This window comes from Haliotis rubra, unplaced genomic scaffold (genome assembly GCF_003918875.1).
Source record: "Haliotis rubra isolate DU_JTF1 unplaced genomic scaffold, ASM391887v1 Scf262, whole genome shotgun sequence".
Taxonomy (NCBI): Eukaryota; Metazoa; Mollusca; class Gastropoda; order Lepetellida; family Haliotidae; genus Haliotis; species Haliotis rubra.
In genome coordinates this window covers 640,761-665,313 of record NW_025766692.1, presented here as the reverse complement: position 1 = coordinate 665,313, position 24,553 = coordinate 640,761, and the positions used below count along the sequence as shown (strand labels likewise).

General features: G+C 44.0%; 2 protein-coding genes across 2 annotated transcripts in view; one reads left to right on the top strand and one right to left on the bottom strand.

The window, feature by feature from the left end:
* Nucleotides 1-10,788, top strand: part of LOC124280236 — a 32,380-nt gene extending 21,592 nt beyond the window's left edge. The window contains exons 12-21 of the mRNA XM_046716141.1: nt 428-557; nt 1,478-1,684; nt 2,234-2,575; nt 2,745-2,975; nt 3,181-3,527; nt 5,212-5,362; nt 6,713-6,750; nt 7,387-7,467; nt 8,959-9,093; nt 9,663-10,788. Coding sequence (XP_046572097.1) covers nt 428-557; nt 1,478-1,684; nt 2,234-2,575; nt 2,745-2,975; nt 3,181-3,527; nt 5,212-5,362; nt 6,713-6,750; nt 7,387-7,467; nt 8,959-9,093; nt 9,663-9,779 — 1,779 coding nt within the window. The 3' untranslated portion in view covers nt 9,780-10,788. The remainder of the gene's footprint in view (nt 1-427; nt 558-1,477; nt 1,685-2,233; nt 2,576-2,744; nt 2,976-3,180; nt 3,528-5,211; nt 5,363-6,712; nt 6,751-7,386; nt 7,468-8,958; nt 9,094-9,662) is intronic.
* A 1,920-nt stretch (nt 10,789-12,708) lies between these two features.
* The window catches only part of LOC124280215, a 30,602-nt gene continuing 18,757 nt past the window's right edge, over nt 12,709-24,553 (bottom strand). The window contains 11 exon segments of the mRNA XM_046716111.1: nt 12,709-13,585; nt 14,844-14,933; nt 15,202-15,261; nt 17,364-17,414; nt 18,110-18,183; nt 18,186-18,366; nt 19,321-19,466; nt 19,880-19,982; nt 21,826-21,890; nt 22,189-22,303; nt 24,070-24,130. Coding sequence (XP_046572067.1) covers nt 13,466-13,585; nt 14,844-14,933; nt 15,202-15,261; nt 17,364-17,414; nt 18,110-18,183; nt 18,186-18,366; nt 19,321-19,466; nt 19,880-19,982; nt 21,826-21,890; nt 22,189-22,303; nt 24,070-24,130 — 1,066 coding nt within the window. The 3' untranslated portion in view covers nt 12,709-13,465.

The window sequence follows — 24,553 nt, the reverse complement described above, 5'->3', positions numbered from 1 at the left end:
ACACATATTGTAGATTTCATTGAAGTCTGAAACACACATTGTGAATTTCACTGAAGATAGAAACACACATTGTACAGATCACTTAAGTCTGGAAACACACATTGTGAATTTCACTGAAGTCTGAAACACACATTGTGAATTTCACTGGAAGTCTGAAACACACATTGTAAATTTCACTGTAGTCTAAGTCAGAAACACACATTGTAAATTTTACTGAAGTATGAAAAACTTACTTTGTAAATTTCACTGAAATCTGGAAACATTTGTAGATTTCATTAAAGTCAGAAACACATTGTAAAAATTCACTGAATTTCTGGAAACACACACATTGTAAAATTCACTGAAGTCTGGAACACACACTGTAAACTTCACTGAACGCTGAACGAGAGCAAGTGCTGCAGCCTGACTGGATATGATATGTTTCCAGGGCAAGTGTTCTCTCGTGGCACCCTACAAAGAATCGAGCCAGCGTAAGGAGAAACCGCTGAAGATAAGGGAGGACTTGGAGAGAGCGTTTCCTTACTACGCGGAGAAGCGCAAAATGAACAGCAGACCAAGTACGATGGACGTTTAAACACTCTTTGACTTAGTGGCTTAGTGGTTAAAGCGTTCGCTCGTCACGCCTAAGACCCGGGTTCGATTACCACAATGGTACAATATGTGTAGCCAGTTTGTGCTGTCCCCCGCATTGATATTGCTGGAATATTGGTAAAAGCGGCGTAAAACCCACTCTCACTCGCTCACTAGCTCTCCTAATCGAACGAACTCGACACAACGAGTGGGCCGGTTAAAGCGCCAGGCAAGTGATCAGCGAGGTTGAGGTGTCGGGATCGAAACCCACTTAGTGACCGGGTGTAAAACCTTGGAGTCAACATTGTGTGCAGACACTTTCCGTGTTGTCACAACCCCTAGTGTACAGTACACAACCCTGTGCACTTAAAAGAACCCACGAATCTGTTGGTATCTGACCAGATGGTGGCCACATGCATACGTGCAAACACCTAGTTGCGAGTACAGCAACGTGCAGTGAACTTGGACAAAGTGCTGTGACTATGTGTGTCCCAGTCCACCTAGCTGTGAGTGGGTACCTCGTAAGAATGGGAAAAGTGGCTGCGAGAGTTGTATACTCCACATGGAGTAGAGATTGATAGTAAGATGTGCCGTTGAGATTGACATTCAATGATCGGGGGAAAAAATACCAGCGCCTTGAGCAAGCACTAGTTTCGTGGATATGTGCGCTATATAAATATCCTATAATAATCTATCTGTTATCCCATTTTACGAAAATCGTGCGACAGTATTTAAGCTCTGCTGTGAGATAGTAATTAGAAGATTGTGCAGTATTTTCAAAAGGGCTCCAATAGACGCGCGATAGCTCTGACGTTCGTTCGGAACGTACAGGTAACATATATTCTGACCTCAGGAATAGGTAAGTTACAACAGATGACAAAGCGTGACGGGTAGGTTGTGATTGCAGAAACGGGGTTAGCTCTGGAGAGGACAGCAAGTGACTTCCGGGACTCGCTGGAGGTGGGTCTGCTGACGGGAGTGGTGGACAAAAAACAGCTGGTGGAACGTGGGGTGGAGCATCAGAGAGGCCAGGTGGGTAGAAGGTGGGGAGGTTGGCAGGTGTGGTGGACAAGAGGCAGTTGGTGGAACGTGGGGTGGGCATCAGAGGGGCCAGGTGGGTAGAAGGTGGGGGAGGTTGGCAGGTGTGGTGGTGGTGGAACGTGGGGTGGGCGTCAGGGCCGGGTGGTAGCAAAGAGGCAGATGCGGTTGGTGGAACGTGGGGTGGAGCATCAGAGAGGCCAGGTGGGTAGAAGGTGGGGAGGTTGGCAGGTGTGGTGGACAAGAGGCAGTTGGTGGAACGTGGGGTGGAGCATCAGAGAGCCAGGTGGGTAGAAGGTGGGGAGGTTGGCAGGTGTGGTGGACCCAAGAGGCAGTTGGGGTGGAACGTGGGGTGGATCATCAGAGGCCAGGTGGGTGCAGAAGGTGGGGAGGTTGGCAGGTGTGGTGGACAAGAGACAGTTGGTGGAACACCAGTGGGGTGGATCATCAGAGAGGCCAGGTGGGTAGAAGTGTGGGGAGGTTGGCAGGTGCGGTGGACAAAGAGGCAGTTGGTGGAACGTGGGGTGGATCATCAGAGGCCAAGGTTGGCGTGCAGAAGGGTGGGTAGAGGTTGGGAGGTGTGTGTGGTGGACAAGGGCAGTTGGGAACGTGGGGTGGGCATCAGAGAGGCCAGGTGGGTGGGTGGGGGAGGCGTTGGCAGGTGCGGTGGACAAGAGACAGTTGGTGGAACGTGGGGTGGAGCATCAGAGATGCTTCAGGTGGGTAAGGGTGGAGGCCTGGCAGGTCATTAGAGACGGTTGGTGGAACGAAAGGGTGGATAACCGTGAGAGGCTTAGGTGGGTAGAAGGTGGGGGAGGCTTGGCAGGTGTGGTGGACAAGAGACAGTTGGTGGAACGTGGGGTGGAGGCATCAGAGGGCCAGGTGGGTAGAAGGTGGGGAGGTTGGCGGGTGTGGTGGGCAAAGAGAGCAGCTGGTGGAACGTGGGGTGGAGCATCAGAGAGGCCAGGTGGGTAGAAGGTGGGGGTTGGCAGGTTGGCAGACAAGAGACGGTTGGTGCGTGGGGTGGAAGAGACAGTTGGTGGAACGGTGGGGGAGGTTGGCGGATGGTTGGTGGAGCGTGGGATGAGAGGGCCAGGTGGGTAGAAGGTGGGGAGGTTGGCAGGTGTGGTGGACAGAGAGACAGATGCTGGTGGAACGTGGGGTGAAGCATCAGAGAGAGGCCAGGTGGGTAGAAGGTAGGGGAGGTTGGCGGCGTGTGGTGGACAAGAGACAGCTGGTGGAACGTGGGGTGGAAGCATCAGAGGGGCCAGGTGGAACGCAGAAGGTGCAGGGAGGAGGGTTGGCAGGTGTGGTGGACAAGAGACAGTTGGTGGTGGAACGTGGGGTGGGGCATCAGAGGAGGCCGGGTGGGTAGAGGTGCGGGGAGGTTTGGCGGGTGCGGTGGCTGGACGGGGCAGATGGTGGGTGCGTGGGGTGGAGCATCAGAGAGGCCAGGTGGGTAGAAAGGTGGGGGAGGTTGGCAGGTGTGGTGGACAAGAGACAGATGGTGGAACGTGGGGTGGATCATTCCAGAGAGGCCAGGTGGGTAGAAGGTTGGGAGGTTGACAGCAGTGGTGGACATGAGGAGGCAGTTGGTGGAACGTCGGGTGGCGGCATCAGAGAGGCCAGGTGGGTGCCAGAAGGTGGGGAGGGTTGGCAGGTGTGGTGGACAAGAGACAGTTGGTGGAACGTGGGTGGAGGCATCAGAGGCCAGGTGGGTAGAAGGTGGGGAGGAGTTGGCAGGTGTGGTGGACAAAGAGACAGATGGTGGAACGTGGGGTGGAGCAGCATCAAGAGGCCAGGTGGGTAGAAGGTCAACAGTCAGGTCAAGGTTTGGGAGGAGGGTACCGCGAGTGGAGCAGAGGGTGGGACGTGGTCAGGTGGATCGTGGTTTGGGGAAGTGGGCGTGGGTGGGTCAGGTTTGGGAAGTGGGGCAGCGCGGGTCAGGGTTTTGGGAGGAGAGGCAAAGAGGGCAGTAACGTGGTCAGCGTGGATCAGCGTTGCGTTTGGGTGCGCAGTTTGGGTATGCAGTGGTCAGGGTTTGGAAGCGGCAGGGCTTACCGTAAGGTGGGCTCAGCCCTGGGAGAGCAAAGTGTGAGGAGGCAGAGCATGAAAGTTGGGAGGTAGGTGAAATGAGTGAGCAGTGAAGTACTGGTTCTTTTTACGCTTTATAAAATATTCGAGCAATTACGCGGGGACAATTTGCGAGCCGGCTTCCGCCATTGCACCATGTGGAATCGAACCTGGTCTCTGCGTGATTATTAACGCTTTAACCACCAGGCTAACCCCATTCCAGGTAGATAAAGGTAAGTAGGAGAGGCAATGAGTGGGACGCTGGCTGGAACACAGCAGCCAGCACAGGAAACCACACATGGAGCGGAGGACCGCCCAGTAGATCGCAAGAGGGCTGGTTAGAAGAAGGTGGGTAAATGGTCGCCGGACTTCCGAACGCCAGCTGTGCCCAGTTCAGTTGGTTAGGGGTTCCGCCTGGCGGCCTGGAGTTGATAGGATATTTTTACTGCTTCTAAAACCGATGTTACTTCACCTATAGTGGGCGTTGGTAGCGCTCAGTGGTTAAAACGTTCGTTCGTCACCGAATACTGGGTTCGATTCCCCACAAGGGTACAGTGTTTACAACCCGATTTCTTGTGTACCCGCGCCGTGATATTTCTGGAATATTGATTAAAGCGGCGTAAAACCAAACTCACTCTCCACCTACAGCAATAGAATGTCAAAGTACAGCTAGCTCAAACACCAAAGGGAGACAGGGTATTAACACTGTGAGTTGTGTATTATTTCCTCTACAGGGCGGGAGGATGAAGACAGCACGTTCTGGGCGATAAGAGACTAGGGAGGGACCCTCCGTCCGCCAGATGATGAGCAAAAAGGAGAATAGGTAGGCCACTGATTCAACACTTCTCAACTGACCATCACCATAACATACCGACAGTTAATGTTGTTGATAAAGACTATTGGAAGCCCGGATGATACTGTATGCATATGAGATGACTATTGGGAAACAACTGTTGCGATAGTCTATTACAACTTATTGCGATAGCGATATAGTCTATTGCAACATACTAGTGCGTACTAGTGCAATAGTTTTTATTCCCCGCAACAACGTCCGTCCGTCTCTATGTGAGTAAGAATGCACCTTAAGAGCATCTGACCATAAAACGAACTTCGACCCCCTTTTCATGTCAAAGAAAGTTAAAAGATAGTTCTTGGTTTTGACCTGCTTGGCGCATGGCAATAAGGAGATGAGTGAAGGACTGGTCGGCACGGAGGCAGTTCACAGACACACACACGCACGCACGGACGCACGCACGTACGCACTCATGAGTGGGCGCACACATTTCATCATCGGTGCAGAATTCTTGAGGCAAACCGATGTTACTTCACCTATAATTGGGCGTTGGGGTAGCTCAGTGGTTAAAACGTTCGTTCGTCACACCGAATACCGGGTTCGATTCCCCACAAGGGTACAGTGTTTACAACCCATTTCTTGTGTACCCCGCCGTGATATTTCTGGAATATTGATTAAAGCGGCGTAAAACCAAACTCACTCTCTCCACCTACAGCAATAGGCTTGTCATGGTACAGCTAGCTCAAACCACAGGGAGACAGGGGGGTATTAACACTGTGAGTTGTGTATTATTTCCTCTCCAGGGCGGGGAGGATGAAGACAGCACGTTCTGGGCGATGAGACTGAGGGGACCCTCCGTCCGCCAGATGATGAGCAAAAGGAGAATCGGTAGGCAACTGATTCAACACCTCAACCAACCATCACCATAACAGGCTGACAGTTAATGTTGTTGATGAAGACTATTGGAGCTCCGGATGATACTGTGTACATAAGGGATGACTATTGAGGGGGAAGCAAATATTGCGATAGCGATAGTCTATTGCAACATACTATTGCGATAGTGTTTTTATTCCCCGCAACAACGTCCGTCCGTCCGTGCGTCCGTCACACTTTGTCCGAAGCATCCTAAACTATTCGTGATAGCTTTACCAAACTTGGTACACATGTCAACCGTGATCCCTAGATGTGCCTTTTGGGAGTTAGACCCAGATATGAATTTTATTTTTGCTTTCCATGGAAACGTGACTTAGGCTGTGGCTTGGTCTCAAAGCACATTTTGGGGTAGAAGTCTTAGCTGCCCAGATATGAATTTTTCTTTTTTGCGGTTTCCATGGAAACGTTCATTTAGAGCTGTGGCTATGAAGGCTATGAGGATCATCTTGTCCGGAGCAGATCTTCCAAACTATACATGCTAGCTTCATCAAACTTCGTTCGCATATCAAGCATGATCCCTAGATGTGCCTTTTCGGGGTTAGACCCAGATATGAATTTTATTTTTTGCGGTTTCCATGGAAACATGACTTAGGCTGTGACTATGAGGATGTCATCTTGTTGCATTTCCATGGCAACAAGTTAGGCTTCAACTGAATTTGGTGGTAGTGCTCCTTTCTGGAGCAGATCTTAAAACCTTTCAATACTCTCCTTCCACTTTGCTGTATACACTCCAAAACATATGACATAATCATAACTAGTAGACATATTCATAAAGAGTATTTTGCCGTTGCGGGGGATATTGATGACTTTGTCTTCTTGTTCTCCTTGATATATCTCATTTGAAGTTATTTCCCAAATGAATGTATAGTTTATATGCGATAACAACAAGTTGAAGTAGTTTCAGTCTCTTTTAATTACTGACAAGAAACTTGAAACCCAGATCAAGTAAACAGTTAAAACATAGACTCAATGAAGCTGCAAGTCTGCACCCAAACATCTTGTATTTTGCGCTGCGCATTTAGCAACAGAAGTCAATTACTAAACTATCGATAGTCACACATACCATCGATGCATCGATAGTTTTTCGTTTCTAGATCGATTAATTGCTATCGGAGACTCAACAATTGCAATCCATCGATAGTTCGATGCATCGTTACAGCCCTAGTATACATGACACTTTTCTGCAGACTATAGATTTCTGTGTTGGAATGGTTCTAAACAAATACATAAAATATATATGTTTTATATTTCCACTAGGAATATTATTTAACGCCCTTGTTGTTTAATGCCCGTTGTTTCTTGCAGGGTCCAAGTCGAACTACAGAGCAACGTCTGCCCAAAACGTAACTGTTACTGATTCTACCATATAAGATACACTGGTGCTTGATACTTTGTTCAAGACTTTCTTATTATTTTGACATTTGTGTTCATGATGCTTATAAACATACCCTCATTCATTTTGACAACCTCCATAACATGAATTCTGAGCGAAATTAAACATTCTCGCCCATGGGCCAATTGATATTTTTTCGCCCATGGGCGAGATTTTTGTCTGGTCCAGACTCGATCGACCTAAGTTAGTCGAATTAAGTCAAAAGGAGTTGAAATTTGTGTTACATGATGCTTTTTAGTAAACATACACTTATTCATTTACAACCTCCAAAACATGAATTCTGAGCAAAATTAAACATTCTCGCTCATGGGCTGGCCCATGGGCGATCGAGTTTAAATTTTAAATTTTCGAAAAAGCTTGTTGTAAGAGGCGACTAACGGGATCGGGTGGTCAGGCTCGCTGACTTGGTTGACACATGTCATCGTATCCCAATTGTTCGTAGATCGATGATCATGCTTTTGGTCAATGAATTGTCTGGTCAAGATTATTACAGACTGCCGCCATATATCTAGAATATTGCTGAGTGCGGTGTTAAACCAACAAACAAACAAACCAACAGAGTTCATGCTGGATGTTTCACTCTTAGATGAAGAAACTGGACTTTCTCCGAGAAAATACATCAGTGTCGTTCGCCCAAGTTGCGGAGCTCAAGCAGGGTGCTGTGTTTGTAAGTCGTCACCGCCCACTTGTATTTAATGACCCGTGAAGATCCGGGTTGGATTTGATCTTCGGCAACCCGTGCTTGTTGTAAGATGCGACTAACGGGATCGGGTGGTCAGACACGCTGACTTAGTTGACACATGTCATCGTATCCCCAATTCCGCAAATGGATGCTCATGCTGTTGATTATTCGATTGTCTGGTCCAGACTCGATTATTTACAGACCGCCGCCATATAGCTGGAATATTGCTGAGTGCGGCGTAAAACAACATCCAATCCAATCCAATCCAATACTTGTATATTGAATGTTTAAATGTGTCTGGTATTCACAAGATGTCGGTTAATAGCGCCAATTGTCTCGAAAAACAATCTTCATTTAATTATTTGTAAAGTTATTACAACAGTAATGTTTCAATTTTTGAATAATTACCTCGTCATTGCGGAATTCTAGTACTGGTTCACAAAACATGACCTCGGAATTCATAGCGGTTCACAAAACATACGTCATAGTAATACTAGTATTGATTCACAAAACATGACCTCGTTATAGTGGAATTCTAGTACAGGTTCACAAAACATGAGCTCGTCATTGCGGAATTCTAGTACTGGTTCACAATACATGACCTCGTCATAGCGGAATTCTAGTACTGGTTCACAAAACATGACCTCGTCATTGCGGAATTCTAGTACTGGTTCACAAAACATGACCTCGTCATTGCGGAATTCTAGTACTGGTTCACAATACATGACCTCGTCATTGCGGAATTCTAGTACTGGTTCACAAAACATGACCTCGTCATTGCGGAATTCTAGTACTGGTTCACAAAACATGACCTCGTTATAGTGGAATTCTAGTACTGGTTCACAAAACATGACCTCGTTATAGTGGAATTCTAGTACAGGTTCACAAAACATGACCTCGTCATTGCGGAATTCTAGTACTGGTTCACAAAACATGTCCTCGTTATTGCGGAATTCTAGTACTGGTTCACAATACATGACCTCGTTATAGTGAAATTCTAGTCCTTCTAGTACTTGTTCACTAAACAGCAACAGCTGGGTCCCGATTCACAAAGCATTCGTATCGCTACGACTTCGTAAGCTAATGGTAAACTTCTGAGTTCTACGACGTAACGTTACGAACGCTTTGTGGATCGGGACCCTTGATGATCAGACTAACGCGATCAGTATATGACGAAGAAGAACACGTTTTACGGATTGACAAGTTCTTTAATGCAATAGATGCCACCCATAGAACTTATTCTTCTTTGAAATCTTTATGAATAAATATACGAGGTCTATATTGTTGATGAAGCTTTGTCTATCATTCCGTAATGTACAACTGATTGTTAAAATTCCATTTTGTTTGACCCGGGTCCCGTTGTACAAAGCGCAGTTAGCGCTCAGGTGATCGTAACTCCCATACCTGAAGATGAGTTCACGACAATCACAGAGCTAAGGTTGCTTTGTATAACGGCACCCTGACCCCTGTCCCCAGGGCTTGGAGTCCTTGGTACACCGGCCCAACTCCTCACTCACCCTGGTCAGCCACGGAGCAGAGTGCCTCTTCGTCTCCAAGAAATTCTTCCTGCAGGAAGCCAACATCAAGACTCTCCGGGTTGTCAGTGATATGGTAAGTTATAACGTACCTCAGTGTGGATTCCCAGAATTGGTCCCCAGAAACCTCTGTCTGTCGCGGCTAATGGGGAGTAGGTGGTGTGGTTTTACGCCGCCTTTAGTAATATTCCAGCAATATTACGGCGGGGGGCACTAGAAATGGGCTTCACTTATTGTGCCCATGTGGGGAATCGAACCCGGGCCTTCGGCGTGACGTGCGAACGCTTTAACCACTAGGCTACCCACGCCCCAGAAAGGAAAGATATAGCGTTTCACATGGAGGAGACTAGCTCAGTTTAGAGAAACATTTTTGTTCAGGTAGACCGTGGTCTGATTCCTAATATAGGAAATATACCTTAAGTTTCGTCTAGTCATATCGATTGGGGATGCGTAAACTCAGTGATGAGAAAAAATAGTGTACTCCAATTCCAACATATTGCGCAATAATTTACGTTTATGCAAATTGCGTGTATTATGTCGCCATGTTTAATAAATGTTTATGTCCCACTGATTTGTCACAACATAGCTTTGGGGATGAGGAGAGTCTCAGATTGCAGTAAAATGGGTCTGTTTTGTCTTTCATAGGTGATGACTTACCCTTCACAGGTATTCATCCGCGAGCATGTCAAAGTTCACCGAGATTGGGTCAAGTACAAGCGCGGGCTAGTGAGCGAGGTGATTTCCAGATACGACGGCTCTTGACAACCTCCAGTATTCGTGACACTTTGATTCCAACTAAGCCCTTAAAACAGAATAGCTGCTTAATGTTATGGTTCCATTTCCAGTCTAGGTCTAGAACAGTAATTAGTGCTGTGTGTCAGACGTTGCTTCAGGCGTTGGATTCACTCTACGACCGTAGGTCATGCTTGACGTCATAGGTTACGTTGAAAGTCGCACGTCAAGGTTTTCTCTAAAATCGGACACCCTGGAACCGAATTTTGAATGGGATGCGTTCTGATAGTTGACGAAAGGTGATGCTCGTGAACACCCCTGCAATTTATATACACTTAAAAATTAAATTTGATATGGAAATTACAAACTTAATAAAAACGTGACAAGGTTGAAATTGTCGCAGAAACACTGCAAACTGAATGTCAAACATAACTATGATACCCACATAAAATACATCGCCATTGAGTAACTATTTCTCTCTTCTCTCATTTTAACTAATATCAAACGTAGTAACATATTTACACCACAGATTTGAAATTAAGGATTGTAGAATGAATCCAACCCTGAGGGACACTCTTGGTTAGATATACTACTCACTGGAAGTTAAAGAATATTCATTAATCTGTCTTGAGAGGTTATGAATACAGTCATAGACACTTGGGTGTTCTTTACGTTTTGTGTAGTATGTATTTGACTTTTGCATAGTTACGATCTGTGTTTGTTTACCCTAGTTCAGCGACCTCGATAGATTGTTAATTTCTTTTATGTGGGTTTAATTTGGATGCTTTTATAATGTATGGCCCAAAATTCAAATTTGGGTGATCGTAGAATATAATGGAAATTTTTAACATCAATGTTCGTACTGCAAATATTGTTTTTTACAATTCATGTTTATCTTAAAGATATAGCATCCTACTTTGATATCTCCAACATATTTTGAGATTCATATCTGATATAAACTAACCTACTCAGGTTGTGCAAATCCATGTATGTATGTATATATATATACTTGTGAAGGAGTAAATAGATCTGACAATTATATGTTCCTTTCTCAATACTTTGATTAGTTTTCTTCATTATAAGTATAATCAACTACTGAATTCTGAGCTGAGAGTAAATGGGAATCTATGGACAGAATAGGTTGTAGGTACTTCTTCCTTGTCAGATGTTATCGTGAAAGATGTTACCGTGATCTGGCTGGTCATGCGTCATCACGCCCTAATGTTTTACGCCGCACTCAGCAATTTTCCAGCTATATGGCGGCGGTCTGTAAATAGTCGAGTCTGGACCAGACAATCCAGTGATCAACAGCACGAGCACTGATCTACACAGTTGGGATACGATGACATGTGTCAACAAAGTCAGCGAGCCTGACCACCCGATCCCGTTAGTCGCCTCTTACGACAAGCATGGGTTACTGAAGATCAATTCTAACCCGGATCTTCACGGGTCAGTCAGTCATGTCAGTCACGTGTTTGCCCGGTCTAGTCTCAAGTATTTACATTCGACATTACTGAGCTGAAGTACTGGTGATTTTAGCGTTAAAATATTCACTCACAAGAAAGGTGAGTAAGAGACATTGCTTTAAGCAATATTCCAGAAACCTCACGGCGGGAGACTCCAGAAATGGGCTTCACACATTGTCCGCATGTTGGGAATCGAACCCGGGACTTCGGCGTGACGAGCGACCACTGGGCTACCCACCACCCCCAAATAAGAGAGATGAGACTAGTTGTTTGCCGTAGATTGTCCATAATATCACTAACAAAACTAGTCAAGATTTTTATCCCGTCCACTACCATGTGGAGCGGTGGGTAGCACGCATGTTAAAGCGTTCGTTCGTCACATCAAAGGCACGGGTTCGTTTCCCCATGTTGATAATATATACGTGAAACCTGATTATGGTGTCTCCCGTAGCGCCGTTACTAATCTGGTGCTTAAATCGGCATAAAACCCTACTCACTCACTCACGTGTTGTGTTATTTACACCATATGCCCAACAAACGAACACAATTATTCACCGTATTATTCCTGGTAAACAGTAGTTCCACCTCTGTCCAACTATCAGTAAGGCCGTCAAGACATAAAGTGGTTTAATTCAGTATAAAAAGCGACATATATGCCCAAAATATTTCAAAATACTATCTACATAATTTACAATATACACTCTCGGTCCTGACAGATCGTAACAACACGCTATCACAGACATGGTTTCTGACAAATCGAGATGGCGCTATCACAGATACTGAACAAGCATCACAGATACAAATCACTATCAATAAATATACATACATATTATCTCATGGTTGGTATTATCCTGACAAACAACAGTCATTCTGTCAGATTAAATAAATAAAACACATACATCATTATAACACAAGACTGGGATATTCCTGTATATTCGACGTAGGTCGAGGGAAGTTTGTGACGTACAAGCACTGCGTCTCTAGACCATCAAATAATAATGAACTTTGGAACTTTCTTCATCTGAAGTAATAGCTTGCTTGTGCAGGATGAAGCTGAACGCGCCGTCTCGACCTTATTAATTATTTAACATATGCTGGAGAATATGAAACGAATTTACCGTTGACATTTCAAGTTCAAGATGTGTTGTTTCATATTGTAGCTTGCTCTGACAATGATGTCCTGCGAATCCGATAGACTTGATTAAACACAACCGTTTCGGGCATGACCAACACCTGTGTATAAGATGTCCCTCCTCTCGTTGGATCTTCTCCCCTTCCCATCACACCTCACTTTCCAAAATGGCGGACCGGAAGTAAGAACCAGCACTGTCACTTGTCAAAATTAGAATCCGTAGCTTAACGAGCACTTTTCGTAGCCTTCAGTGCAGATTGAATGATTTTGTGTTCTGTTCTTTAAATGTACACCCATCCAGTAATTAAAACTGACCATGTTTTGTAATATTTTTAACATGATGTCTCACGCTGAATGTGACCACAGATAGTTTCCAGCGGTTAACATTTTGTGCGGAACTGGCGTTGGTCTGTTTAGTTCACGGAAATGTAGCTGGCTGAGGTAGTCATCTTTTTTTCATTGCTGCTTTAAGGTCAAACTATGCACACATGAACATGTAATTGCTGTGGATGGCTTAGTGAAAAAAATATATTTCTATGGAAGTCAACGGGAAAGTATTTGGTTTTGTGTAACCTATAACAGTTCATGCAACCCGGAAGCCCTGGTTACAGGTATTAGTGTTGAAGCCTCTCCAATATCTTGAGATCCTGTTTGAATTCCCATACATTCAAACACGACATAAGGTTATCGACGATTGCTGTCCAACACATTCAACACAGAAGTAAATGGAATACTGAACCATCCCTGCCATTGCACTTTGCCTAGATGTCCAGACGGGAAGGTATGCAACATTGTCACCATTCACTGCAACGTTTATGTTACGGGAACACAGAAGCCTGTCATTGTTGACAAAAATATTATGAGGTAATCATCCTTTGTAATTCACACACCATTCGTGACAAACGTGCAACAGGAATTTATGTCATGAAGTCCCCATCCTTTGTAATTGGTACACCATCCTTGACAAGCGTGCAGCGGGAGTTCAATGTATAGAGTCACAATCCCAGGTAACCCTCACATATCCATTCCCATGTCAAGTAAGGATGTATGTTATATAGTTATTAATAGGTGGCCACATGATCCACAGCTGTGTTCAGGGTCACCAGTCCATGTTTTGACTATGTCCGAGAGGTCACACTGCCGACCAGCCTCTCCATGAGAACACTCTTATACTGCCTCCATGTCTCCTTGTTATACAACACGTCTTTAGCCTCATCCGTGGTGATGTACTCGCGTTGCTGAAAGGTATGCGTTCGGTTACAGAATATTATCAAGTATTAAAAAACCTCTACCTATATATAAAACCAGATACATACTGACTGACTGACTGACTGAGTTTGGTTTTACGCCGCTTTGGCAATATATTATCATCAACAGGGAGATGGGCACGACTATTAAAACGCCGCTCAACAATACATCACGGCGGGGACACCAGAAATGGGCTTCACACATTGTGCCCATATAACCCGGGTCTTCGGCGTGACGAGCCATTAGGCTACCCCACCGCCCCCCAGACACATACGAAAATATATTTCGTGTTTACCCTTGTGTGTACTTTACACAAAAATAGGACATGTGTGACACGTTTCTGGACAATCCAGTGAAACGTCTCTTTCTAGATGGTTCGGGGTGGGGTAGCCCAGTGGTTAAAGCGTTCTCTTCACGCCGAAGACACGGGTTCGATTCCCCACATGGGTACAATATGTGAAGCGCATTTCTGGTGTCCCCCGTGATATTGCTGGAATATTGCTAAAAGCGGTGTAAAACCAAACTCACTCACTCTAGATGGTTCAATGTTAAGCATGACTGTCAAGCAGGGCCAGGTTTGAAAACTATTCTTTTCCGTAAAACCAGGAATTATTTCTTCTCTTTTTAAGACCATTTCCCCCCCTTAGCGGACCGTGCAACTCACCAACCACCCATCTCTGGCCCCATTCCACGACTGACTGACTGACACCGGTGCTCCTGCTTTGAGTGAGCGAGTGAGTTTGGTTTTACGCCGCTTTTAGCAATATTCCAGCAACATCACGGCGAGGGACACCAGAAATGGGCTTCACACATTGCACCCATGTGGGGATTCGAACCCGGGTCTTCGGCGTGACGAGCCAACGCTTTAACCACTAGGCTACCCCACCGTCCCCCATTCCAGGAAGCGACCCCAGCACTAAGATGTTAACACCAATAATTCAACATGTACCAACAACAGTCGTGGTTCTAAGATCGTTGTTGGCAGCTGGGTAAATGACACTCTATAATGACCACTTGGAAGGCCAATGGTGCAAGGGTTTGTTGGTTAGACGTACCTTCTGGGTACATGGATCAGAGTTCAATGTTTCCACGGTACAATGTACCTTCTATCATTAAAATATTGGTACATGTCGTGCAGATAATGTTTGATATTGCTTGCATAAACCAACTCACAAATGACAGAGTTGGTCTGATGTTTTGATTACGATAAACCAACTCACACCAACTCACACTATAGTGCCTACCTACCATTGTCTCCACTCTCAACATGGTGTTGTTCTGGGCGAACTGTAGGAAGAATCTCTTGCTGATCTTTATCACTTCGGCTCCGTCGCTCACCTGCGAAGATTTATACATGCCTCTACTGTGTTGTTTCCCGTTTTTGAGCATTACTTGATTTAACAATATAACACATTGAAATATCTCGATTATTTTACCGTATTTAACAAAACAAAATCCTAAACATGAACAAGATATAGTTTTACATTTATCAATAATATTCATTTAAAATTTTTGAATCCCACAGTGTGACATTCAGAACTACCCGGTTCGTTTGTAACTATCATCATGATTATGATTATTATTATTAAATTAAAATAAGACTTACTAGACTGATGGCCGGCCCCTCCATGAACGCCAAAGGGGGAGGGTCAAGGTTCTCTAGGCCCTGGGGGAGAGAAACATGGTTGCTTATACATCTATGTCATTGATGCTAAAATCTATCATGATGAATTTCCCTACCATATAACTTTTGTACTTATCATGTATGTAATTTTCGAAAAAATACAACTGTACCATTATCTATTTGACAACTGTAAAGTATATCTGCACGTCATACTAATTCGAAAACCGAGGCCGGGTAACAACAAGTACCATGTTTTAACGTCTTTTGGTATGACACTGCAAGGTCATCGAACCATCGACCTTCTTTACACTACAGTTGTACCAAGCATGGTCATAATTTACAATCCTATATTGTGCCGGCAACTTACAGACAACAATACCCGTCCGGGTTAGAATGAACCTTCAGTAACCCATGCTTGTCGTAAGAAGCGACAAACGGGATCGGGTGGTCAGGCTTGCTTGACTTGGTTGACACATGTCATCGGTTCCCAATTGCGCAGATCGATGCTCATGCTGTTGATCACTGGATTGTCTGGTCCAGACTTGATTATTTACAGACCGCCGCCATATAGCTGGAAAATTGCTGAGTGCGGCGTAAAACTAAACTCACTCACCTACTACAGACAACAAAATGTTGCAGTGGGAATCCATCTCCTTGACCTGATTTACAGATTCTGCAGGACATATTGTGCATAATATGACATGAACAAATATGACAGCCTGTTCGAATTTGGGGTCGAGAAAGGTCAGTGCACCCAAACACCAACACCATTTCGATGATCTGCCAACTCAAACCGTATTACGAATACTGAGGTGCGGTCCGGTTCAAAACGACCTGTCCGTGGTTTAACTGCTCGCCAGAAAGTGCCCGTATGTTGTCATCAGGCTGAATTGATTGAAGTGAGGAACACGCGTAAATGCAACTCGTCCTCAGATTAAGGAAACTTAGATTAGTTGCTTCGTTGCAATTGTTTGTTGGTCATAATTACTCAAATATCAATTTAACAGATTATTATTAGTATGATACTACATAACGGCACTGTCCTATGACAGGAGTTACAACTTCTAGTCATATAGCGTGAAACCTTACCAAACCGGACTCCCACCTTCGGGGCAATTACTGCTGTATACAATTACAGGGTCCCGATCCTCAAAGTGTTATCGCTGGTTTACGAATATCGTGGTTCAACAAACACTCTCTGGGCCAGGCCCCTGAGTACAAAGAGCCAATACTTAGAAAAGAAAGCATGATATTATTATCCGTAAATTTGTATCCGGATTGACAGGGTTTCACTATATGTGACTGGACTTATGTAACACGTGTGAGACAGTGTTTCTATGTCATTCGACTAAAAGTGGTTATAAGTTCGTGGAGTACAATCGCTCTCCAACACCCTACAGTCAGAGAGCACTGTGTGTTCATAATGTATTGTGTTATCTCAGAGCGTCCGTGAAGTAGCTTAGGCTAGTTGTGACGATTACGTACAAATGATAGCCGCTAACAAGCAAGAATTTGCCGATCAAGCATGCAGTTAATGGTGATTATATAGAAGCAGAATCATGATTGTGTGACAAGTGAGATGTTTAGAACAGTACAATTATGTCACCGTTATATCGGTTATTTTAAGACGATGTCAACCCCAATTCAAAATACACAGGATTGGGCGAACAGAAGCGAGTCGTAGTCAGTTAACAAAATAAATGAAATAGATAGATATTTAGAAAGCAGAGAGGGAGAGAGAGTAAAAGAGAGAGAAATAGATAGATATTTAGAAACCAGAGAGAGAGAGAGAAAGAAATAGATAGATATTTAAAAAGCAGAGAGAGAGAGAGAGAGATTATTCAGAAAGGGAAAACTCTATGCTAACTTGCTAATACTATGCCGCACGTTCTTAAGAGACGCTGGGATATGTGCATGTGATATTTCAGTTTTTAATTATATTTCCACTGATCAAATTTGACCTCTACCGGATGATCGTGTGTTTACATTTTTTTGAAATTTCAGTTATTTCATTTTCTTGTCGATAGGCTTTTGATTTCAGGCGGAAATAAAATGCATGCAACATCTCTACCTCAGCGTCACCGAAAAATACACGGCGTTTCCCATAACCATATGACGTCATAGCTAGATGACGTCATACAAACCTCATCATCCTTGGGTTGATACCTGAACTTTACAGCGATTTCGTCCAAACCCTAAAGTTAGGTATAAATGTCACAACAAGTTAGGAACAAAAGCAAAAACACAAACTGCAAATAAAAACAGTTAACAACACTCTTTACAAAACAAGGGTATAAATATTATTAGGGATTAACATTGTACACAACAGACTTTAGGTGGGCGTGGGTTGTTGAACTGAATTCAGCTTTAACTACTCGCGGGGTATATTTGAATCCAAATTTCGCATTGTTTTTGGTAATAAATATCTATCATTTTTGAAAAATGAGTCTGAAGGATAGTATGTTTGGTACATATTGAAGACATCCAAACAATGCTTTAAAATGGTTAGCTCAACACACGTTGTTAATTCAAACTATTATGTCAAGCAAATTCACATGCAATTTGTGCCTTTATCTGAAAAATGTTTTTTGACAAATATACGGTTTTTTGAAATCCTAGAAATAACACCTAACATATACAACATTAGTGAAGAAATAACCAGGATAAAAAACAACAAAACAAACCAAACAATACAAAAAACATTGATTAAAACTGAAATTATTAACAAAATATAATTTATCAATGCTCCTTGGGTCTTTCTAAAAGGAGCAAAATGGGACATCTTGTCTTTTTATAATTGACCTTAAACTCAGATAAAACAAAGAAATTTAGCAATAATGTTAATAAACAACAGCAAACATGGCGTTAGCTTCCCCTCCCCATCACTTACAAACACGTCCCCCGGGCTGAGGGTGTCAAGCTGAAGGTAGGCCCTCCTCTGAATCAGATCTTTCTTTTTCCTGGGGAGAGGACAGCATCAAATTCTGTCTTCTCTCTGGTGAGGAACGTCCCGTGGGGAGTCATATGATCTGCCACCCCCGGGGTGGATTTAGCTAGGGAAGCACTGCCCCGGGGATTCTTTCCTGGTTGCCTGGGGGTGGGTTGGGTGACGACTATTGGAGGAAGCTGGAAGTGGTTTTTGCTCTTCTGAAAACGTAGATGTGTTATACAGGTTATATGGTTGATAGAGTACATAGATGTATAACTTGTCGGGCTAAACAATGTATATACAATGGATTTAACTAGAAATGGTCACGTCAAAACGTTACTAAGCTGAAAACAGTCGCCCAAACACGGCAAACCTTAGGTTCAAAATATGAATGCACATGTATGTCCAAAAAACAAATGCATCACAATCGAAAAAATATTTCTTGCTTCTCTTGTTTGCATCATCTTTAGCCATAATCACATTTTTCAGGAATTTCTTCTGCCCGGCAGTTTATGTAAACGAGGAGGGATGAATGAGATTTAAATTTTGATTAACGCCCTCTGTTCACTAGACCACACAGTTTCTTCTGTGCAACTGGATTTTCATCAACATTTCGCAAAACTATTCAACGACGCACATTTTTTCCAGCTACATGACCTCAGTCTGAACCAGACAATCCAGTGACTGACATAGTATCGATCAACGTAGTTGGATATGCATCACGTAAATCGGCGAGCTTGAGCACCCGATCCCTAGAGCTACCTCTAACGACATGATGAAGACCAATTCTTGCCCGGATCTTCACGGTTCAAAGAAAATAAGAATAAACAATGAAGGTGTTACGAATATTGAACAGCTTCAGCAGAAAATAGAATATTATCCGTAGTTGTGTGTACACATTATAAACTGATATAATCCTGCATATATTGGAATGAATAGACCCGTGAAGATCCGGGTTAGAATTGATCTTCAGCAACCCATGGTTGTCGTAAGAAGCAACGAACGATCGGGTGGTTTATTTACACATGTCAGCGCATCCCCGTATGTTCAAGCTGTTGATCACTGGATTGTCTGGCCCTGACTCGACTATTTAAAGACTGCCGTCATATACATGTAGCTGTAATATAGTGTGGCGTTAAACAACAACCAAACCAATATATTGGAATACCTACCTTTTCTGGTGAGTCTGTGGGAGAGGATCCCTCAGACCGTTGTTCTCCCGGAGTGGTTGACACGGGGGTGGAGACAGGGCTGGACCCAGGGTCGGGGCCTGGGGTGGGGCTTGCTGTCACATTCTCAGGTTCTATCGGAGGAACCTCTGTAGTAATAGCAACAATACAGTCATGCCATTATTGTCACTTCTGAAGAAATCAATAAATATCTTCAGTGTCTGCATCTTAGAGAGAAGACCAACCTGGATCGGTCAGCGCTTCATCATCATTATCCTGTCTCACAGTCCCTAAACCACATTATTTTCCCTACTGCTTAGCCCTCCCTGCAATGCTAAAGGCCCAAATTAAGCAAGTCAAGATTTCCTCACGTTAAGGAATCTCCCATCTCACTGGGGCTCCTTTTCAATTTAAAATGGTTTATCTGTTATTATCAAAATTACATATATATATTCAGAGACTAAGCGATCATCATCATCACCGATTCATTCTATTTGCATATAGTGTTTTCGATTCCTATTCCTATTAAAACATCCAATACACAGTCAATCCTCAGCTGTACCTTTCTCTATAAAAGTGGTCGATTTTGCTTTCTTTCGACTGTGCGATCGGTCTGTCAGGGACCCAGCTGATAGACGTCCATTTAACTTTCGTCTCTTCATCAACTAAAAAATGAAAGATGGGTGAATTAATACATTTCTGAAACGTAACTTTATTCAAATTCAGTATTCTCCTGATAGTGACATGCAGTGTCACGGAATATTGAAGTAAGTCCTGATAGTGACGTATCTGCCTTCTAGCAGGTAATGGGGCTCCATAGCCCACGGTGAGCGTACGCGGGGTTTTCCGCAGCTTTTAGCAATATTCCAGCAATACCACGACAAGGGACACCAGAAAGAGGTGGCCACATGACATCGAACGCTTTCACCATTGCGCTAAAGCCACGTACTGCACAGATTTGCTCCCGTAGCCAAGCCAGGGTCAGCTGGTAGCTGGTTCGAACTCCATCTCCATCCTTAAGATACTAGGTCTGTCAGTGCCAAAACCGTGTTCGTTGGTTTCACCAAAGTGATAAACATCTATTACAGCAGGAATCCTTCAATATAAGGGGCGGTGGGGTAGCCTAGTGGTTAAAGAGTTCGCTCGTCACTTAGAAGACCCGGGTTCGATTCCCACAGGAGTACAATGTGTGAAGTCCATTTCTGGTGTCCCCCGTCGTGATATTGCTGGATTATTGCTGAAAGCGGCGTAAAACCATACTCACTCACTCACTCTTGATATAAAACTGACACAGTTGTGATATAATGACAACTGGCGTAAAACAACCCTCACTCACACATATTGCCTGACATCAAGGCTTGACTATGTACAGACTACAGGTATATGACTGAGAGATGACGTTCTGACGTAAAACAACCCTCACTCACTCATATTGCCTGACATCAAGGCTTGACTATGTACAGACTACAGGTATATGACTGAGAGATGACGTACTGGCGTAAAACAACCCTTACTCACTCATATTGCCTGACATCAAGGCTTGACTATGTACAGACTACAGATATATGACTGAGATGACGTTCTGACGTAAAACAACCCTCACTCACTCATATTGCCTGACATCAAGGCTTGACTATGTACAGACTACAGGTATATGACTGAGAGATGACGTTCTGACGTAAAACAACCCTCACTCACTCATATTGCCTGACATCAAGGCTTGACTATGTACAGACTACAGGTATATGACTGAGAGATGACGTTCTGACGTAAAACAACCCTCACTCACACATATTGCCTGACATCAAGGCTTGACTATGTACAGCCTACGGGTATATGACTGAGAGATGACGTTCTGACGTAAAACAACCCTCACTCACTCATATTGCCTGACATCAAGGCTTGACTATGTACAGACTACGGGTATATGACTGAGAGATGACGTTCTGACGTAAAACAACCCTCACTCACTCATATTGCCTGACATCAGGGCTTGACTATGTACAGATCAGGTATAGACTGAGACTGACGTTCTGACGTAAAACAACCCTCACTCACTCATATTGGACTATACAGACTACAGGTTATGGCTGAGAGATGACGTTCTGACGTAAAACAACCCTCACTCACTCATATTGCCTGACATCAGGACTGGACTATGTACACACTACAGGTATAGACTGAGAGATGACATACTGGCGTAAAACAACCCTCACTCACTCATATTGCCTGACATCTGGACTGGACTATGTACACACTACAGGTATAGACTGAAAGATGACGTTCTGACGTAAAACAGCCTCACTCACTCATATTGCCTGACATCTGGACTGGACTATGTACACACTACAGGTAAAGACTGAGAGATGACGTTCTGACGTAAAACAGCCTCACTCACAAACATTGCCTGACATCACGGCTTGACTATGTACAGACTACAGGTATAGACTGAGAGATGACCATCTGACGTAAAACAGCCTCACTCACTCACATTGCCTACCATCTCACCTCGGGTAGATTGATATCAGTGTGACCCCTCAGTTTCCGCTGTTTAGCAAGTAGTCCAAGCATATCTGAAAACATATAGAGCAGCAATGTTGTACGATCAGAGATCTGCAAAACCGCATGATGTGAACAAAAGTTTAACACATGTCACTCACTAACTCTGTGTATCAAGTCACACCAATATCGAATTAGAGCATGGGGGCTGCAATCCATATCATGTCCCTTCTATTTCGAAGTAACGCGACTTGACCTTAATACATACTGGGAATGTATTCATAGCACACACGGAATCCTAGAAGGAACGTTGCGTACATTTGCGGGTCCAAGGACTTCAAACATTCTGCACCTGCAGGTGAAAGGTCTTACCAGAGGCGTGACTAAAAGCCCTTCCGCAACCTAGTTCCTCTGTGTTCTGTGACGCGAACATTGCATCATTCCGCACGTCCACGACGAACTGAACACGAACTACTTTCACGTTACCCTAAAAAAGAAACAAAAGCTGAAATGAGGGTAGGGTGATTAACTGGGTTATTCTGGTGAAGAATGTTATGTGACAAGTGAACGCTCTGACCATAAGGCCATGCTATGAACGATCTCAAAGTGTATCCAAACGCTATACTTCTCACTTTATCACCCATCCTACCCTATCCGGGGCATAAGGGAGAATGAGTGAGTATGGTTTTACGCCGTTTTAACCATAGTCCAGCAATATCACGGCGGGGGACGCCAGCTGCAGAAATGGACTTCACACATTGTACCCGTGTGGGGAGTCGAACCCAGGTCTTCGGCGTGACAGGCCAACACTTGAACCAGTAGGCTATCCCACTGCCCCGGATATGGGAGAAAGCGTGTGCATCCTTGATACTATATCATTCTTAATTTACAAGAAAAGACAAAGGTTATCTATATCTGAATCTAAAAGAATGCCCAATAGAGGAGGCAACAAAATATAAATGGTAAATCATTGTGTCTAGTGATAATTAAGCCAACATTTCTCCTATTTAACCAACTTACTTATCACCTGCGCCATGAATATTTTAACGTCGAAAAATACTTGAATAACCACACGCTTGATATATCATAGAGGGCTTTTTGCTTCCGCAGATTAAGATATTGAAGTGAATGACGAGATTCAAATATCCGGAAATTAATTTATCCGGACAAAATGTGAGAAAACGCCAATGTTCGGATAAGCGAGGTTCAAATGCATATCCGTAATCTATAACAATGGTTATATCTGGAATCAGACCTTCGTTTGGAGATTTGAATGACACAACGATAAAATGAACTAACGAAACAATATATGTATTAAGTTAACGATAAGAGAGCTAAAAGGTTACGACACTTCTTAAAGGAAGCCATGTTGCATAATGGTGAGGTGAAATGGGGTTTAACGTCGTACTTGAGAATATTTCGCTCATATGACGACGTGCATGCATGTGTGTTTCTGGCTGCTTGTACTAGCCCAGACTTAAGCTGGTTTTATAGTGCTAGCCCACTGAGATACCAGGCCGCAGTGAAGCATGAATACCTCACTCAGACACATTATACTGACTCCGAGCCGACCAGTCCTTGTTGTACCCATTAATGCCGAGCGCCAGGCAGGGACCAACAAGTACCATATTTTTACGTCTTTTGGTATGACGCGGCCGGGGATCGAACCCGCGACCTTCCGCTCTCCGGGCGGACGCTCTAACCACTACACCACGGAGGCGATCTATTGGTGAATGGGTCCCGGGTATTTATATAAATACAGAATAGAAATACAACCCTTGACAATCGAGGATATTTACATTAATCATAGGTTTAATAATAAGATTACTGAAGCAAGGGGCGATAACTCATGATTTGAATTGAAACCACCGTCATATGGCTGAAATGTTGCAGAAAAAGCGTCAAATGGTAAATTATAACATAGCAATCACTGTGACAGGATCCGCTGATGTGGCGGGAAAATGTGTTCCCGAATTCGATTTTATCACAAGCCTGGTCGTATGCAGCGCATGCGCAATTCGGTATCCCTTTTACGCATGACGGACATGTAAGATGGTGGGTTCGAGCTCCAGATTCCCCTGGCCCACTTGCACGAAGCGATTCCAGCGCTACGACTATCATGCTAGGTTATCGTAGTGGCAGGTGCAAGAGGGCCCTGGTCACATTAGGCATGGATTCCTCCAACATTAAGCTGACACGCTGTGACATAACTGATAGTTGTTCAAAGCCGCTTAAAGGCATTATGCTACTTACCGACTTTATAACGTAAATCCATGGTGAATTGTGGGCATCTTTTGCTATGACTCGATTCTGACTGAAACAGACATATATATACGTAAATCCATGGTGAATTGTGGGCAAGCTGCATTCTGACTCCATATATATACTTACACATGTTGATGACTTTATCTATAGTAAACAGGTCAATTAGCTGCGCAGAGGTAACACCCTTAGGCAAACCAGAAACTTATGATCCCGAGTTCGAATGAAGGTTTGCCCCGATTATATTTCTAGGTTTGTGAGCACCAAACCAGTGTTTATTGGTTTCACGAAGGCCGCAGATGTCTAAGACCGCAAACATCAAATTGATCCACTGTGATGTGAGTGAGTGAGTAAGTATGGTTTTAAGGAGCGGTTAGCAATATTCCACTAATATCACGGCGGAGGTCACCAGGAATGGGCTTCACACATTGTGCCCATGTAGGGAATCGAACCCAGGTTTTCGGCGTAACTGGCT